The following is a 19258-nucleotide window of genomic DNA, read 5'->3' as shown; positions in this document are numbered from 1 at the left end:
GGAAAACAAGGGAGGGATTCATCAGCAGTGACTTTGAATTGACAATTTCACTTTGTGTCCATCAGTCCTTTAAAGCCAGCAGTGCATTTTGCTGTCACCTTTTTGAAGAACTTAAAAGGGGTAGTTTTTCCCCAAGATTAAAATCGTGTCTTCATTTACTCAACCACAAGTTGGAGCAACTAACTCTTTAATGTTCAGCATATTCCTTCCAGAGGGTAGCAGCTGTGGATGTCTTATATGAGGGAGGGCAAACAGTTCATTTTAACTGAGAGCTTGTGTTGAATAAATATGAGATCCTCTGGTGTGGCAGCCAGGAGCTTAATGGCCAAACTGGTCCAGGTAGAGGGAACTTGGGCTGCTGTCCTACATGAGTGAGAGTGTTGGTCTTCATTTATGTCTCTTCCTCTGGTGGGGTAAACTCTTTAAGCCATAAAGTTATGTGTGATCTTAATGTATACTAAAAGTTTTAGCATGTCTGGATTAATACCGAAACTTAAAACCCACTCCAGACATAATCTCATTGCTCTTTAAGAACTCTTGGCTAATGTTAGACTGCCACTTAAACTGAATCAATTGACCACCGAGACTTGGGGCATGAGCTCTAATATTATGTACTGTTGTTTATCAATAAGTAGGTTTATTTCTGTGCAGTTCATTCCATTATGCATGGTTCAGAAGATATTTTATGTTCCTTATGATGCTGTTTTTCCACTTGGTTTTGTCAAATGTATTCCTCTTTTTCCTTCTGTTCACAGATGGTCCATTTACAGGCACTCCGCCCACCTATGGTTACGACGCGGACCGAGCAGAGGAGCAGCGCCGACACCATGACATTCTGCCCTACATTGACGACTCCCCCTCCTCCTCCCCTCACCTCAGCTCCAAGAGCCGCAGCAGTCGAGACACCCTCTCCTCTGGCTCGATTGAGTCCTCCAAGTCTGTAAGTTACCTCCTTGCCAGTCAGTGAAAATTCTTTGGATAATTGCATTAAATTAACAAATACAAAATAATTGATCATACAAAATATACAAATATGACTGTGGAATGCCACACATGATGAGTCGGACTCCTCAGATACCCATGTCATAGTAGTAGCTAATTGTTTGTTTGTGAATAGAGAGATGAAGGCTTTGGCTTGGTGCAGATGAAGGCTTGGTGGAATACGAAAGTAAAGATTATGCATTCGAGTTTTCTTTATGCATGCATAGATCCATGATATAAATTCACCAAGTATACAGTATCCCATCTGTGCAGCAGTCCATTATGTATAATTGTACCAGTAAACCAACATATAGTTATAGCCTCAATGGTAATGGTACACAACAAAACCGATGAGCTGTGAAATTTGGCAGATTTCAAAGCTTGCGGATTCTGAAGTGCTGAGTCTGCATAGTACAATTCTAATTGAACATTTAGTGCTTATCACAGCTTAGTAACTAATATACAGCTCGGCACTGTGCAGAAGAATCTCACATCATTCAGTGCATGCAGTCATGTGTGATCTAAATAAATTCTTTCAAGTTTATAGAAAATTGTTATCAACTGTGGTTTAAAATGATCACGGCTTTCATTTCAGAGCCACAGGAAACTGTCTTCATCATGCATAGTGGCCATACCATCAAATTAAATTATTGGTTGTAAAACAAAGCTTTCTTGCTTTATTGACACAGCCATTGGCTGTCAAATTGATTGATGTCCCACCCTGCCAATACCAGGCCCAGAGGCAAGCAGTTTATTTGGGCTCTTATGACCTCCGTGTTTAGCTCCCACATGGATTACATTCAATACAGAGTAGATACTTATGTGTTAAATATGGATGGATTCAAAAATGGATTTGCTATGTAAATATTTTGAATTGAGCTGAAAATAAACCAGCATTTGACACTGGAGAGAGATGGTCACCCATTTTTCGGAAGCATTTCCTTACCTTGTTTCCCCTCAAACATAGAACCAGATTAGATTTTAGACTTTTCTATGAGCAAATTATTGTGTTCTTTAACTTTGTTAGAAATTATACCTTTTCTGTATGTTGGCCTCATAATGTAACATTTTATCAATTTTTAATAGGTCGCATTTCAAAGTACAATATGATATAAGACAAATGAAGCTCCAAATGTGAAGCAAATTCCTTTAGCTTTATGTATGGGAAACAATCATGTGAAATTCTTTTAAACGTTTAAATAAGTTCTCTACAAGGTTATAATTACTCTATTATAAATAACTCTATTATTATATACCTTAAATGTCATCTGATTATAGGTGGTTAATATTTTGTTTAATAAGCCGGGTTTCCATCACCCTGCTTTTATGCCCATTTTGAAGTATCGCATCAGAATCGAGTGATGGAAACGCTGAATTTAGAATAAAAATGCCTTAATTCAATTAAGCAAATTTTTTTAATGCAATATTCCAATTTTTGGACATAAGTTAAATTCGCAACTTTGGATGGAAACCCAGCTATAGTATGTAGATAAATTATTTTTTAGGGTGCTTTCACACTAGCACTTTTGGTGCCGCGAACCGTACCTGTGTTCGCTTAAAAAGGATGGACTGGGGTATGGTTCATGTGAACTTCAGTATGGTTCTCTGTTGATGTGAATGCAGTCGTACCAAATCGCGGAAGTGAACTGCTATTAATGACGTATTATTTGATGAAAATGTGTTTTGTGTTTTTGTTTTACTCACTTTCCTGATGAGCATGACTGAAGCGCTGCAAGCAGAGAGCTGTATATTTAATTTATGTTCGCCGTCAGCATTCTTTAGAGCATTTGCAGTACATTCATAAAACAGACACAAGTGCCGTTTGTAAACAAAACGAACGGTTCAAAAACGTAAATACATAAAAGTGCAGAGAGTAATGTGAACCAAGTGTGAAAGCACCCTTAATAGTTTTTCATATACATGTTCCTAGTTGTCATTAGCGTACTGCTCTGTGAATGTTCTTAAAACATGTTTGCTTCTTTCGTTTGTAATTTTTTGCCTGTTGTGTGTATGATGAGAAATACTTTCTCATCCTTGCGTTTTCAATAAGCCAGGGTTATTGTTTGAGCATCTGAGATGTGCTCAACTCATTCTCATGCACTGGAACGCTGACATGCTTTGATTAATAATAATGAATAAAAGATGGTGGTCTAGAGATACAGGAGTGCCCCCTGGGGTAAGACGTCTAGCACCCAAGTTCATGAATAAAACCTTGATTTCCACCTTCCCCCTGCTGAAGCTTTTGGCGTGATTTAATCTGTCACAATGTGGGGTTTCACATTTAATACCAGGTGGTGAGATTAGAAGAAATGTATGCAGTGAAAGCATTCTAGCATCACCACAGCTGAAAAACTCAATTCAAGCCAGTGTAGTCTACAAGGATAACGCATTCATGATGCATATGGAAGTTTTATCTTAAAATCTGGACTAGAAAGTCTCATGAGACCATCACAAACATCTATGGTTTCCACTACCTGTGCTGTGGCCATGGAAACCAAAATTTCAGGCCCATTTAGCCATCATCAGCGTTCGGTTACCATACACACGACACAAAATTAATATGCCTCGCTTTTGGAAGGATTCCAGATCTGTAGTATTTCTGATACTTTACTCGGGCCTTGGTGAATAGTACACTGCATAAAGGCCGCATTTAGTTCAAAGGGGTTATGAATTTCCCATGATTCTCCTGTAGCTGAGACAGTTATTATAATACCATAGAGCAGCTTAATTGAACCAGTGCCAAATCACTTTTTATAGCTCTTTCCAGCATTGCCAGTATGTAATTTAATGTCATGTGATTTAAGAGTGTGCTGTTCAAAAGCATGTGAGCTCTTTCTGTGTTCACGCAGGCGGAGCTAGACTTGGAGAAGGGATTGGAGATGAGGAAAAGGGTGTTGTCTGGAATCCTGGCCAGTGAAGAGACCTACCTCAGCCATCTGGAAGCGCTGTTACTGGTAAAAGTGCCTGAAGTTTGATTTTGCTAACTGTGCATGATAACATTTGCACAAGGAGTCTTATAAGTGAGATATGCAGGTCAACTGAGTGATTATACCACTGATCTTAAAATAAGACTACCTTACCCATCATCTGCAACAGGATTTAAATACACATAAATATATGTGTGATTATGTACATTAGCAGGGGAAACTCAAGCCAAAAGCACACTCTAACTGAAGTGTAATATACATTAATATATGTATATATATATATATATATATATATATATATATATATATATACATATACAGGAATACATCACATTTTAAAATATATTAAAATAGAAAACTTCTCATTAAAATGTCTGTTTCTGCTCCTTTGTCAGCCCATGAAGCCCCTGAAAGCAGCAGCCACCACCTCCCAGCCTGTCCTGACCGCTCAACAGATCGAAACCATCTTCTTTAAAGTGCCTGAGCTCTATGAGATCCACAAAGAATTCTATGATAGCCTTTTACCAAGAGTGCAGCAGTGGAGTCACCACCAATGTGTGGGAGACCTTTTCCAAAAACAAGTGAGTAAATTTCTGTGCATTTGATCCTTAAAAAGGTTAAAAACAACATAATGTTGAAATAGACCCTATTTACTTATTATCAGGGTCTGACATAAACAAACTTTTTTTTTAACTCCTCCCACCAAATCCCCCACTCCACCAACTTTCATAATTTTGATTGATAATTGTCCTGTTTACTCAGCATTTAATATTGACTTATAAAATAAAAATTATATATATATATATATATATATATATATATATATATATATATATATATATATATATATATATATATACATTTAATATTGACTTAAAAAATAAAATAAAAATAATATATATATATATATATATATATATATATATATATATATATATATATATATATATATATATATATATATATATATATATATATACATGTATGTATGTATGTATAATCAGAGTCTGGTTTTGAATATAACTGTGAATTGAGAATTTAGAGTAAATAATTATTCTGATTAAAAAAGTAAAGAATTCTGATCATAGTGAAATCACTTCAGCTGTCCATTCTCTTTCCACATTTGTGCCCCTAGAGACTGAATAAGAGTGAACATTTATCTCTAAATCAATGAATCTTTAAAAAAATCATTTATGCCCCTAGAGCAATGCCGTACAGTCACACAATGTCTGGACTGCACGAGCCTCTGTAACGTTGAAAATCACATCTCAATGCTGCCTTTTTTCACCAAGCCACTTGAGCAGATACTACAGTGTGTGCTTTGTGTCTCGAGCAGAGGCTATTAATAGTGCCATTCGAAGATTGTGTTCTCTATCTCTTGCACTCCCCCACACCTTTTCCATTAAGTTATTTCCTCACGTGACTCTGCTGACTGTTAGTGGGGCAGATAAATCCTTAATCAGTCTGTCTTGCCAGCGCAAACACGTGTCATATTCCACATTTATTTATCTTTCCATTTTCCCCTTCATTGTTCCCCACTTTCACCTTCCCACGCTTAATAAACGGAAGCTACAGTCGCCAAGTTGCGTTTTCTCCCAGAAGGTGCTTGGCTTTCCTCAGACAGTCAGTTAGTCAGTCAGGCAGTCATTTTGGCCTGAGGCTATTTGCCACTGATCCCCTCTCCGACGTCCATTAACAAGAATCCGAGGCAGCAGACAAGGCACTGCTCAAGGATGCAGCCTCCCTGAAAAGACAGTTGCTCGCAGCAGGAGAGACAAGTAGACGAATGAATGAGCAAGATCTAGTCAAAGTCGGTGATAGAAATGTTTCCTGCTGTTTGTTTTGTGTCTTCCTTCCTGAGAGCTCATGTTGAGTAAGAAAACGCAATGCAAATCATAAGCAATGTATGTCAAAGGTGTTGCTCGTTGTCCTGCTCAGCTGTGAAAGAGATGCTAATATTCCTAATCACTTGCAATAAATGTTTTACGCCTGTCACTGACACACATGTAAATTCTCTGGAGAATTTTTCTCTTTCTATCAGCGAGAAATTCTGACATTCCCATCTTTTCTGTGACCTGAATGAGGAATATCATTGTGTCAACACATACTGGGGTGTCTATCTATCCATCCATCCATCCATCAAAGCTCAAAAAATGTCCTATTCCACCTTCAGACCTCAAACCTACTATAAACGCGTATATCCTCAAAAATTGGCAAGCCGAATGGGATCAGTATAGCACAAATAAACTTTACCAAATCAATCCTGTGGTTGGTTGAAAACATTAGCTTATGTCCATTTTTAAACTTGGTATGACCACGTTATCTGCACCATCTGCTGAATAGGCCACTTCAGATGTAGGTTTTGTTAATGGGTGAAGATGCTCTTTAATGCCTCTTATGCCAGAGTCCATTATCTCTGAAACATATTTTGAGGGACTGTGATATTTTGAACTCCTCTGGGACTCATTACTTTTCTGTTGATCCTTATTAAATTATTTTTAATGAAATGAAACCATATTTAGTTTCTTTTTTATATATATATATATATAAAAGATAAACTTAAAAAAACGTAAAATAAATTTGTTTCTGTCTACATTTCTTCCATTTTTTTTTTTTTTGACTGATTCACATATATTACATAACATAATGAGCAATTTGTATCCTTCAAATGAAATTAAGTGTCTACTCTGAGGTCTCTGTTTAGATGGTTTTGTATGTTTTAAAAACATTTGATTCAAGTTGCTTCAGTCTATTGACATTGCTAAATTTTCAGTTTCTTGCTTCAGCTTAATGCATCTCCTCACAGTGCTCAGCCATGGTTTGACTCGACCCGGCATGTGTTGTCGTTGCTTTATTACGGTCATCATCCTTCTCCACGCTGTAATGAGGTTGTCGCAGAGTAAATTCCTGTCCTCCATGCAGCAGATAGATTCTGGCCCAGAGCAGCTGTTTCTGCTCAGCATGGAGAGGATTGCACACACTGCGAAAATGACTTCACTTATGGTCTTTTTTGGCCTGTGCAGAATAAAAGATTTATCCCCGGACATACCTCCAAACCTGGATGTGTACTTGTGGGATGAGATTGACTGATGACAAAAACAGTGGTGGCATTCGTTCATGTCCAGCATTTGTGGTTATTTTGTTTTTTTGTTACCAAAAACATTTTGTTTTAGCAAATAATTTGTTGTTCTCTCCTTTTGTAATGACTATGGCTAAAGTTATACAGGTATGGAATTAAATGAAAATGAATAAATGTTAATAGAATTGCAATTTTTGGTTGAATAATCATTTTAATGGTACAGTAACAAAAGTATAGAGTCATAAGGGCGAAGACTTGGTGGAAATCTAATCTAAAGCTATTCAATTTAAAGTGTAAAAGTAAATTGCTACCAAATGTTTGAAGAAATCAATAAGATCTTCTACATTAATGTTGTCAACTCCACACGGTCAGTCCAGCTAGACAAATGCCTTAGCTGGCTGAGCTCCAGCTTATTTATTATCATGACTATACAACCACACAAATCCTTTATCATCTTATGTATATTTGTGTTTTGAGAGATTGATTGAGCCATTTCCAGAGAGAGGTTTCCAGCTCTACCGGGATGGCTATGGAGATTTGATGGGCTAAATCAAATTTTCAATTGTGCTTTTTACAAGAGCCAGCAGCATGCATTAATTGTTCACTGTAGAGTTGGCTTCTGCTGCCATGGCAACTTCTGTTGTGGGCTCTATAGCCACACACAGCAACAGCCCAGCTGCTCCTGTGGCGATGACACTGTCCTGTCTGTCCATCCCATGTCACCATGGCGAGTCCATGCTTGCATCTCACTCATTACTGATAGTGTCGCCAGAAGCAGGAACTGCCATTTTAGATATACTCTTGAATCCCAACAGTTTGGATCCAACTGTTTTAAAGTCCACCATAAATGGGCAACAAAGACAGAGAGATGCATGAGTGGATATGACTCACTTTGTTTTTTCTTCCTGCAGGCTAGCCAGCTTGGAGTGTACAGGGCCTTTGTGGATAATTACGAACTCGCAGTGGAGACAGCAGAGAAGTGCTGTCAAGCGAACACACAGTTCGCAGAGATCTCTGAGGTAATGCCTTATGGAGTGCTCAAGGTCTTGTTATTCTAATACGAGAACAGATACCTCTACCCCAAATCCCCAGCTTAGTTATTACCAAAGCAACCTAAGCTTCTGATTGGTTAGAAGGCATAGAATCCAGTAACATAGTTGATACCAATACCAGTGAAATGTAATTATTCTTGAGACCAATTTTGATAACAGCACAAATATATATATATATTTGATATGGAAATCCCTAATTCGGGCTTATTGTATTGGTTAAAGTTAGAAAATAAGAACGTGGAATTGTAGCCTCAACAACTTCCAATCAGATCTGATTCTGTGTCCTTGAAGCATCCTGCCATCAAAGAGCCAGTAATTTTCAGCTTTTATGCGGGGCTTTACCTGCCGCACTCCTCCATGGGGTCACTCAGTGTGACTGATTAACCAGAGAGACCAGGATAGCAGATCTAAAAGTGGCGCTCAGCACTCTTCAGAGTTCAGCAGGAGATTTTATGCCTTGCTAAATGTTATAAAGAGAGGCTGTCTGGAATAAAATCTACATGATGATGCTCACTTCGTCCCACTTTATTCCCTCTACCAGCCGTTGTCATGCCAACTACTACTTCCCTTTACACTTTGGATATTCCTCCCTTCTAGCACCACTAAAGGCGAACATTAGGATAATTGTTTGTTCACACTGGCGGGGGTGGACAATTTCTAGTGGGTTCTAGAGCGTATTGCCACCAGTGTAAACCTTGCAATAGGAAACATTTACTTAGTGCATATGTAGATGAAATGTGACTGATTTATTCATTTAGTCTCTCCCAAAAGGGATTATTTCAATATACAGCCAGTAAAAGAGAGAAAACATGTATATACGTCATAACACTTGTACACAGTCAAGTACAGTATTTAACAGTAAGCTTTGTTTGTTTTTACATTTAATATTTGAACTATAATGTGCTATTTACAAGTCTGATAAGCTGTAAGGTTGTCAAAACCGCCGGCTAGTGATGCCAAATTAGCCGTTATTTTAATCATGACTGTGTAACAAGTTTTATGTGAACATAACCATCTACATAACCAGCTATCATTTGTTAGGAGAATATCTGCTATAATATGGTGAAAATAGTTGTTCTGCAATAGTAATCTGTTGTCCTTTATGGGATAACAGTTACCAGCCCTGCATAATGGTGTGCACGTCACAGGTTTATTGATCCTGGGTTTGTCTCTGATATCTCTGCAGAGTCTCAAGGTCAGGAGCACCAAGGAGTGCAAGGACCTCACAGCCAAATACTCACTGGAAAGTAAGAAACAATAGAACTGCATTCATTGTTTTTACGTGGTATTGGATTATGTGTTCATTATATTATCTGTAGTATTTTCATTGAGCTTAAGTGTTGCACATTTTGCTCTCAGCATGTAATGTCATTTCTTCTTTTAAATTCAGTTGCATAAAACCCATTGAGTGGGTGTATTAGATAAGGTTTCAAACATCGCCATTTGAGCCTGCAGTATGAAAGTGGCTCTTGTGAATAATCGCCCACTGTGTGTGTGTTCTTTTCTTTTTTGTCTTTGCCAGCTCTGCTTTATAAACCAGTGGACAGAGTGACCCGGAGCACGCTTGTTTTACATGTGAGTCAACATTAGTTTATCATAATATTTTCTTTATTTCTTTTTATTCCATATCCAATTAAATTTGAAATCGCATGTAGTGTACTTAGTCCAAAGGGCACTGCAAACAACACAGGGAACAAATGCACATTGATATATCACTTCATAGGACATGACTGTGCTGCCATATTGAATGTTGCAGTTTCTCTCATTCATAGCAGTGCTTGTTCACTGACCCCGGTATATAGTGTAAATGGTCTTTGGTTTTGAATTGTTTTTTTTACTAGTTTTTGAATAAATCCGTTTTTCGTTGAATGTTTGTTTATTTTATACAGGATCTTCTGAAACACACACCTACCAGTCACCCAGATTACCCCCTTCTACAGGACGCCCTCCGCATCTCACAGAACTTCCTGTCCAGCATTAACGAAGAGAGCACACCTCGCCGACAGTCCATGACAGTGAAGAAGGGAGAGGTGAGTGCAGAAACCCCTCCTTCCCTCCATCTTACCCCTCTCACTCCCTCAGAAGTCCTCCATCTTTTTAACGAAGTAGTGTTTGTCAAAAACATATTTTTAAAGGGCACAGAAATGTCAAAATTCCAGGTTGCACATAGTCCAGGTGCCCTGAAGCCATCCAGCCAGTGAGCTCCCATCAGGATATACAGCCAGTCATTTCCATCCATCTCAGAGCCAGCCCACCCTCTGCTCTCCATGAAAACTATCCTTGGGCGATTCTGCCTTCTCTCTATTTCACACTAGCATATACTCTCTATCTCCACAGAGAGTTTATTCTATAAATAAAACATCCTCTATTTGTTACTGAACTCTTTGCTGCATTTGAGTTGTTTGTGCTCAGATCTAGTGGGATTTATTTTTAATCATCTCTTCAGTATCTGCTTACTAATGCCCGAGTCATGATGATGTCATTTTTTAAAGGCGGTAAAAAAGCACATACCCTCGCTGACCCCAGCCAAGAAGATCACCCTTAAAGAGATCTTGGGAAGATACATTTGGTTTTTGACATTGAGAATCTTTGTGCCGCCCCCTTCATCGCAGCAATGTGGCCTCAGGAGAGTGGCAGATGAATTGTTGCTGTATGATTGATGGCGAACAGTGCTTGCGTGTAATTTGCCTTAATGACCCACCTCGCTCTGTTTTGCAACTCATTGATTATTCATAAAAGGCCATCTTGTGTGGAACAGGCTCCGCCTACTTCAAGTAAACTGTGAGGGAGAGTTTGCTACTACTCTCTACACCCCTCCCGCCTTACACCCTCGGGGCCAACTGATCAAATATTGATAGTATGTGCATGAAAGAAACTCATGGAAATCAACGTTGTTGTGGAGCTTATTGTCTTTCAGTAGAGTCTAAGAAAACACAAGCCTTAGGTTGCCTTTAGTTTGCCATTTCTTTTTTATCTAAGGCTTGCATCATTAATACCATTTCTCATATTGCAGGGACTTAAAGAGACCATGATTATTAAAATTTGGCATGTAGCATTCTAAAAATAGCTTAGGACACCTTAGAAATTGTGTATCTATATCCACATTATATATATTGGTTATCAGCCAGTATTACAGTTTTATTTTTTATTCATCAGTATCATGATTAGGATATATATTAGTGGTGGGCTAAATAACTAAATAACAGTTAATGCTATTTTCGGCGTTAACGTGCTGCGCTAACGTGAGACTCTTATCGGGCGATAAAAAAAATAGTGCCGTTAATCTATTCTTTAAAGTTGGGTTGGGAGCTGTGTCTATACTAAGCAAGCTATGATTACTTTCACCTTGATATTTTAGCGCGGATGTATACCTAGCCGAATCTGTAGGGGCCGGGAACGAGTCTTTAAACCTGTGTGTATGCCTACTGTGAAATTACCACATCAAACGTGACGTGCTAACATGGATGCAGCTAAGATGCCGCCGGGTTTGCTTCAGGGAATTTAAAAAAAAAGAAGCTTCCCAATGGAAACCTCGACAAGACGCATGCCTGTTCGACACATAATCCATCTGCAGTGCGAATGCAGTCCGTGTGCGTTACATATGTGGTGCTGAAGCATCACGGACTCATATTCATTATGCTTTCACGCAGGACGCCTTTGCAGTCCGCTACTCGGTACGTAAATGATCGCTCCTCGAACGCACTGACAGACCACAACCGCGTGAACGCTGGAATCCGTTAACATGGGTGCGTAAAAAAATACGAAACGCATACGCACTGCAGACAGACTGTGTGTGAAACAGGCGTAAGGTTGTTTGCACCTTGTGCAATGTGGAATTAGTTTACAGCTTTCTCAAGCACTTTGTGATGCATTTTGGAAACAGGAAACAGTCCCTGGTCTAATGCACCACCTGGCTTGAGAAACCCATTCTAAAAGACTTACTTTTAGTCATTATTTTATTTGGGTAGCACACATATTCTTAATGCCTTTGGCAGAATTCAAATGAGCCATTTTAATCTAGATTAATGTAGATTAATTCCAGGATTACAGTGAGATTAATCTAGATTTAAAAAAAATAATCTATGCCCACCTCTAATATATATATATATATATCAGCTGATATTGGATATTTAATTTTACATGCTCACCCTCTCCCCCTTTTTTATATTCATAGAACCATCTAATGCTCAATTAATGCAGATTTTTTTAAACAGATCTTTAAAAATAATTCAGTAATGCTTTTAAATGTTTTCTTAAGAAAATCTCGAAATGAATATCCATTTTTCATACTGTACATTAAATGTAGCATATTAAGCTTATCTATTTTGTTTGCTTGTAGGTTTTTTAGTGTTGTATTTTTTATTTATTTACACAAACTAGTATAGTTTTTTTTTTAGCCATTTATTGGTTTCCTGTTATAACAAAAATAATTACTGGTTTATTGGCATTGGTTATAATTTGTATATCATTGTATAATTTGTACTTCTTATTGTTTATTTTTTTTTTCATTTAGTTTTTTAATTTAGTTCTAGAGATGCATCTAGCTTAAGTAGAGAGGTACAGTATGGTGCCCTAAGCTTACTTCTTTGGTTGATACAAATGAACAATGATCTCATTATTTAAGAGTAACTTCAGAACTGATATCAGTGGGCAGCTAGAAGCATTAACATGATTGTTCAGGTCATGGTTGCGTTGATTAGCTATGGGCTTCTAGTGTTACCCATTCTGGAAACTGTAGGTATGTGGGTGAGAGAGAGAAAAGAGATTCAGGGTGGCCCCAGAGGCCTGCACTTGCTGGGCTGAAGCCAGTTAATTAAAATGCAAATTAACCTGCCGATTTCAGAAAGCAGCTTTCAGCGTATGCGATACACTCACACACAGCGATGTATGATGGGCTTTGTATGTAGTTGCTGCACACATGTGACATTGCAGACACACACTCATTCACAATGTAAATATGTATATGAAGTGTCTGCACTATGCACAAAAGGCACATAAACACAAACCAATCCAAACATGCTAACTCCTGAATATACACGTCAAACATATGCATACACAACCAGATGACCTCGGGCTCGTCGAAGCCACCTGCTCTGTTCAAAAGACTATCACAAACGTATGCACATCAACATACCACACACAGACTCATGTGATGAGCATTTTGCTTCTTACCTTTAGGACACAGTCTGTTGAGAGGTAATTTAAGCACATAAAAAACTACTTGATTCTTTTTGAACAATGTAACACAGCCAGGGATATGCTCATAATACTAATAAAATAAATATATATTAAACATAATTTTAAGTAGCATGTTAAGAAGGCTAAACATGTGCAACCCAGAGGGGTTTCTGTCTTAACCACACAAACACAAACAGTTTGAGCCGCTCAGTTTTGTAATTCTGAATGACTGTGTGTTTAATTTTCAGTGGTTTCAGTCTGTTTGTAGTGGGTGATTATGAGATATTGCTATTGTCATGTTTTTACTGGAGGCAAACTGTTGGAAAATGTCATCTGATGTGCTGAGACAGCTCATTTGAGCGTGTCCTCTTTTACAGAGAGGAAAAAGCACATCATCTTTGCTGTAGACTAGTAAGATACTGGTATAGATTTGTGAACAGTGTACAGTAGAGTACAACTGTTTGCGGAAGAAATTGAACTAAGAAACCAAGCATGTTTGTTTTTGGATGTGTGTGTCTGTGCCTGTTCTGGAAATGTCAGTCATGTCATTGCTGATATATATGGTAGTGCTTTTTGAAATAAAACAGCGTTTAGTGTCTTCTGTTGGTTATATGTTTTTATTGTATTGTTGTTTGTTGAATAGAATGTATAAGGGAGTGAACCACTTATTAAGTAATGTGAGCAGTTCCCTGGCCTTTTAGAGATACAAAGATCTTTTGTGCACTATATGTTTTAGTCTGAAGTTAAGATAATATTTTTGCACTACCCCTTTGCAAATAAAATCAAATAATACACATGAACATCAAATTAACAACAATAATAAAATGATAAACATCAACAATTACTTTTTACCACAATTCTATATTTTATAAAAAAAATATATATATATATTTTCACCATAAATACTATATATTTTTTTTTCTTTTTGCATTTAGATTACTAAGGCTCGCTAAAAGCAAATTTTTTAAAACCCAAAGCATTCAATAATGCTTTAAAATGTAATATTTTTCATACTATACATTGTAAAGTTGTGATGCCTAAATTGAATAATAGCTTGTGACAAAGTGAGATCTGCGAAGGTTCCTTCACTCACAGTGATGTCACCAAACACTGTTGTTTCATGTACATGTCGCCTTCCCTACTTTTTCCTCTTTTCTCTTTAGAAGAGTTCAGCAAGCAAGTTTTAGATAAGCTCTAGAAGTTGTATTCACTTCCTGCATGGTTCCCCTTTGAAACTGAACCAATATAATCTTGGTGGTGTGGGAGCATTTGGGAACATTGTGTTTACAAGGATCCCATTTCAGTATTGCTGAGTCTGATCTTTTGAGCCTTTTGAGTGGAGTCTCTTCATTCACTGCTGGATTCATCCGTCCTATTTTAAGACCTTAACCATCTACTTACTGAAGACCCCACACATTAATTACTGAGCTGAGGAGAAATGGGCACTGTTAACCGCTGATTGAACTGTTTGCATTGACTAAACAATGTAATTGCTCTTCCTGTTGGTAGAGATATGGAGAGAGGCTCTTTTCTCTCCCACTACACTTCTGTATGCAGAAAATGGAGCCATGTGGAATAAGAATCTAATTTTTGGCAGTGCCATAAGCTGAAATCAAGCCATTACACTTTGTTCTGGAAAAGCAATGATGCACAACATGGCTGGCACGCTGGGATTTTTGGAATGAGTATCCGTTGACTTACATCTATTCTGTGTCCCCAGCTACAGACAGCACATCACACACACAGTGCTGTGAAATTCACTCAGGCGTCCAATTATTCTTTTTTGGGTGAGTCAATGGCTGCGATGTTGTTGCATCAAAAATGAGTGGTCTTTGAATGTGGAGGTGAGTGGAGCCGGGTTAGAGCGTCTCACGATGAGATGCTTGTGATATCATCTTTTGTTTCCCCACTGCAGAGGTGACGTGTTGCTGTGGGAGCACTGATGCGTGACATGTGGCCGGAGGCTGTGTTATGCTCATATGTGTGTGTTTTCACACATTAACCACTGCTTAGGCTCATGGGACTATCACTTACCATATAATCTGTGGACAGGAGTTACCTGTTTCAAAATGTCCATTCAATTTTCTCATTTCATAAACACAAAGACTCATCAACACCAGCTCACTGCTCTTTTTTGAGAGTTAGAAAAATAGAGTAGGACCACCCCCTAGTGGCAGTTCTCACCAACATGTCAACATTTTTCTATTTGGCAGTATTACAGCATTACACTTGTTTATGTGTGTTTGTATGTATATATATGTGCGTGTGTATATATATATATATATATATATATATATATATATATATATATATATATATATATATATATATATATATATATAATTTTTTATATAATGTTTTTAAAGCTATGTCTGAACTGAAAATTGCCTACGTTGTTTTTGTGTATGACAGAACCGTCAGCTGCTGAAGGATGGCTTCATGGTGGAGCTTGTTGAAGGGTCTCGGAAACTACGCCATGTTTTTCTCTTTACTGACCTCCTGCTCTGTGCCAAACTGAAGAAACAGATTGGAGGGTAGGGACAATCTTCTCCTTTCATTTCTATCTTTCCATAATTCCGTCTGCCCTGTCATCTTACTCTCTTTCCATTGTTAAAAATGGACCAGTTCTACTCTCATTTACCATATAGGTATAGTTGAGTCAGATACACTTGTATTATTTTGGCAACCTGAGCCTAACATCCTGGCTCTTCAGACCTGTGTGCCCAGTATGCACCAGCATCAGTACTCCATAATCAGATTTCAGGATGTATTTTTGCCTTGATATTCAATTATTTACCCCATCACCCCATTTCCCCCTTGTGCTGTCTATCTGCAGTAAGAGCCAGCAGTATGACTCCAAGTGGTACATTCCTCTCTCGGACCTCACTTTCCAAACAGCAGAAGAGTCTGAGCCCCTGCCTATCCCACAAGCCCCTGATGAGGAACTTGATGCCATTAAGATCAAAATCTCGTCCCTGAGGAGTGAGATCCCGAGAGAGAGGGTACAGGATATTTTAGGAATCTTTACAGTCAAATTATCGTACTGATGATATCATTTGTAATTATTTTTGTAAAACTAGAAAAAGTGTGAAAAAAATAGACCCCATTGTATGTATTCATGTATTTATAGTCTTATGTTCATATGTACAAAAATATTAAGTTTTCAAAAAAGCTTTTTTTAGCATTAATAATAAGAAGAAATGTTTATTGAGTACCAAATCAGCATATTATAATGATTACTGAAGGATCATGTGACAATTCAGTTTTGTTGATAATTCAGTTTTGCCATTGCAGGAATAAAATATATTGAAATAAATATAATAGTTTTAAGTTGCTGGGGTTTATTTGTAGCAATAGCCTAAAAAGCATTGAATGGCTCAAAATGTATGATTTTTCTATGCCAAAAATCGTTAGTATATTAAGTGAAGAAAATGTTCAATGAGGATATTTAGTCAAAAATATATATAAATATATATATATAAACTTAATTTTTGATAGTATTATGCACTGCTAAGAACTAATTTAGACAACTTTAAAGATGATTTTTCAGTATTTTTTATTTTTTTGCACCCTCAGATTCCAGTAATTGTTGTATCTCAGCCAAATATTGTTCTGTCATAACAAACCATACATTAATGGAGCGCTTATTCAGCTTTCACATTATGTTTAACTCTCAAATTTGAGAAATTGACCCTTATGACTGGTTTTGTGTTCCAGGGACAAAATAAAACAGCTATTTTAAACTGTAATAATATTACACAGCATTACTGTTTTTACAGTTTTTGATCAAACAAATTCAGCCTTGGTGAGCATGAGACTTCTTTTAAATACATAAAAAATTTACCAACCCCAAATTTTAGAATGTAAAACTTCTGAAATAATGTATATTTGGCTGTAAAAAGCTGTGTCTCAAAACCTTCTGAACTAGATGCATTCAGAAGTTCACGAGACAGCTCTCTAGATTACTTTTTGCTTGTTGCCTCAACAGAGGACCATCAAAGGTTCAAAGGTTATGGAGAGGCTGAAAAAGAAGCTGTCGGAACAGGAATCTCTTCTGCTGCTGAACTCTCCTTACATGCCCCTCAGAGTACACAACCGCAATGGAAAGGTAAGAGCCAGTGATTCACAGCCTTTCTGTCCTATCAGATTTTCCTCCTCACACTCCTTTTCAACATTCCTGATAATGCTCACAGTCCATGTCCGTTATGCATTTCAGAGCTACATTTTTCTGATCTCATCGGACTATGAGCGTGCCGAGTGGAAGGAAGTGATCCAAGAACAGCAAAAGAAATGTGAGTAGCATTGTCACTGAAATCAGCAATAGAACAGGTGATAGTGTTTTTTTTTTTTTTTCAACTGAACACTTGCTCATTTTCCAGGCTTTAAGACCTTCAACCTGACATCGATGGAGCTTCAGATGCTCACCAACTCCTGTCTCAAACTCCAGACGGTCCATCAATTACCCCTCACTGTCAATAAAGAGGGTAAGAAAGTTGCACAGGTCTACCAGATAAGATGAAATCAAAACAGTTTACAATCTTAGAAAAGTTTTTCAAGATTTCTTGTGTATGTTTCTTTAGTGAACAAAAAAAGGGTTAAATCAAAATAAAATAGATAATATTTCTCTTAAAACAATCTTTTCTTTTCAATAATGTCATGTATCAACAAACTAATGAAATTGCAGAGAATATTATTTGAATTTAATAATATTTTTATTATGACGATGATGATTGTATTGTATTGTAATTTTTTTTTTTTTTTTTTAATTCTAATCATGTTTTGAACAGTTTTCTCTACTTTTTTCTCCGCCTGTAGAGGATGAATCTGCTGGACTGTACGGATTCTTGAATGTAATTGTCCATTCTGCCTCTGGACTTAAACAGAGCTTAAGTATGTGTCTCTTTCCTTCTTCCTATCTGTGCTCTATTCAGAGTTCATGTACACATTTACTTGTCCTAACACAATGTAAAGAGCCAGTATCTTACCTTTTCCCTTTCTTTAGATCTGTATTGCACATTAGAGGTGGACTCCTTCGGCATCTTCGTGAATAAAGCCAAAACAAGAGTGTACAGATACACCACAGAACCCAAGTGGAATGAGGTAATCCCATGTGCCCGTCCCTGTCTGTACACCATCAATACCAAAAGACCTGCCTGCTGAAATACCCTTGAGGCATTCATTCTTAATTAAGAGCAGCAGAAGCGAGGCCATGTGGAATATGGAGGCCTTCAAGACAAATTATATTACATTTTAATTAAGTGCAATTACAATTCTCAAAGTATGGAGGGGAGAAAAACGAGCAAATGAGGCTTGGCAGGTGTTAAGTCTAGTCAAAAGTGCCCTTTGAGTGTTTTGTGAAGCAAATTCAGAAGTTTTTAATTATTATTATTTTTTTATATAATAATGTTGTTTTTATATATTTTTTTAATTTATTAATAAAATAAATTATTATCCCAAAAAGATGTGCTCAGTGTAGCTGTTATGTATATGTTTATTATGTGTATTTGTTTTATATGTTCTGGGTAATGTAGTTCCTCTGTATTGTTTCTGCCACAGGAGTTTGAGATTGAGTTGGAGGGCTCCCAAACATTACGTCTACTGTGTTACGAGAAAAGCTACAACAAAGCTAAGATGAACAAGGAGGATGGAGAGAGCACGGACAGAATTATGGGCAAAGGCCAAATCGCGGTATGATCTTTACTGAAAAAAACATTGTAACAAATTTGGAAGTTTTATTTTAGTATTACTGTTAATATTCTGAAATAGTTTATATATATATATATATATATATATATATATATATATATATATATATATATATATATATATATATATATATATATATATTTAGTTTAGTTTAGGTTTTATTCATTAGATGTGCTTTTTGTCACCATTTATTTTTCTTATATTTCTATTTAGATTTATTTAAATTTAGTTTTAGAAATTATAGCTCTTCAATTTCTATTTCAGTTTATTGCTAAGGCAACATTTTTAATTTTCATTTTAAGTCTTTCATTTGGTATTTTTATTTTATTTCAGCA

General features: G+C 37.0%; 1 protein-coding gene across 1 annotated transcript in view; it reads left to right on the top strand.

Moving 5' to 3' along the window:
* LOC113064327 (breakpoint cluster region protein-like) overlaps positions 1-19258 on the top strand; it is a 60056-nt gene that overhangs the window by 32853 nt on the left and 7945 nt on the right. The window contains exons 2-16 of the mRNA XM_026235061.1: positions 756-940; positions 3831-3935; positions 4304-4489; positions 7899-8006; positions 9226-9286; positions 9562-9614; positions 9929-10069; positions 15630-15751; positions 16054-16219; positions 17206-17325; positions 17434-17509; positions 17597-17701; positions 18033-18107; positions 18220-18317; positions 18774-18905. Of these exons, the coding sequence (XP_026090846.1) occupies positions 756-940; positions 3831-3935; positions 4304-4489; positions 7899-8006; positions 9226-9286; positions 9562-9614; positions 9929-10069; positions 15630-15751; positions 16054-16219; positions 17206-17325; positions 17434-17509; positions 17597-17701; positions 18033-18107; positions 18220-18317; positions 18774-18905 (1733 nt within the window). The remainder of the gene's footprint in view (positions 1-755; positions 941-3830; positions 3936-4303; positions 4490-7898; positions 8007-9225; positions 9287-9561; positions 9615-9928; positions 10070-15629; positions 15752-16053; positions 16220-17205; positions 17326-17433; positions 17510-17596; positions 17702-18032; positions 18108-18219; positions 18318-18773; positions 18906-19258) is intronic.

Source organism: Carassius auratus, chromosome 46 (genome assembly GCF_003368295.1).
Source record: "Carassius auratus strain Wakin chromosome 46, ASM336829v1, whole genome shotgun sequence".
In the NCBI taxonomy this organism is placed as follows: Eukaryota; Metazoa; Chordata; class Actinopteri; order Cypriniformes; family Cyprinidae; genus Carassius; species Carassius auratus.
This window is presented reverse-complemented; position numbering and strand designations above follow the sequence as displayed.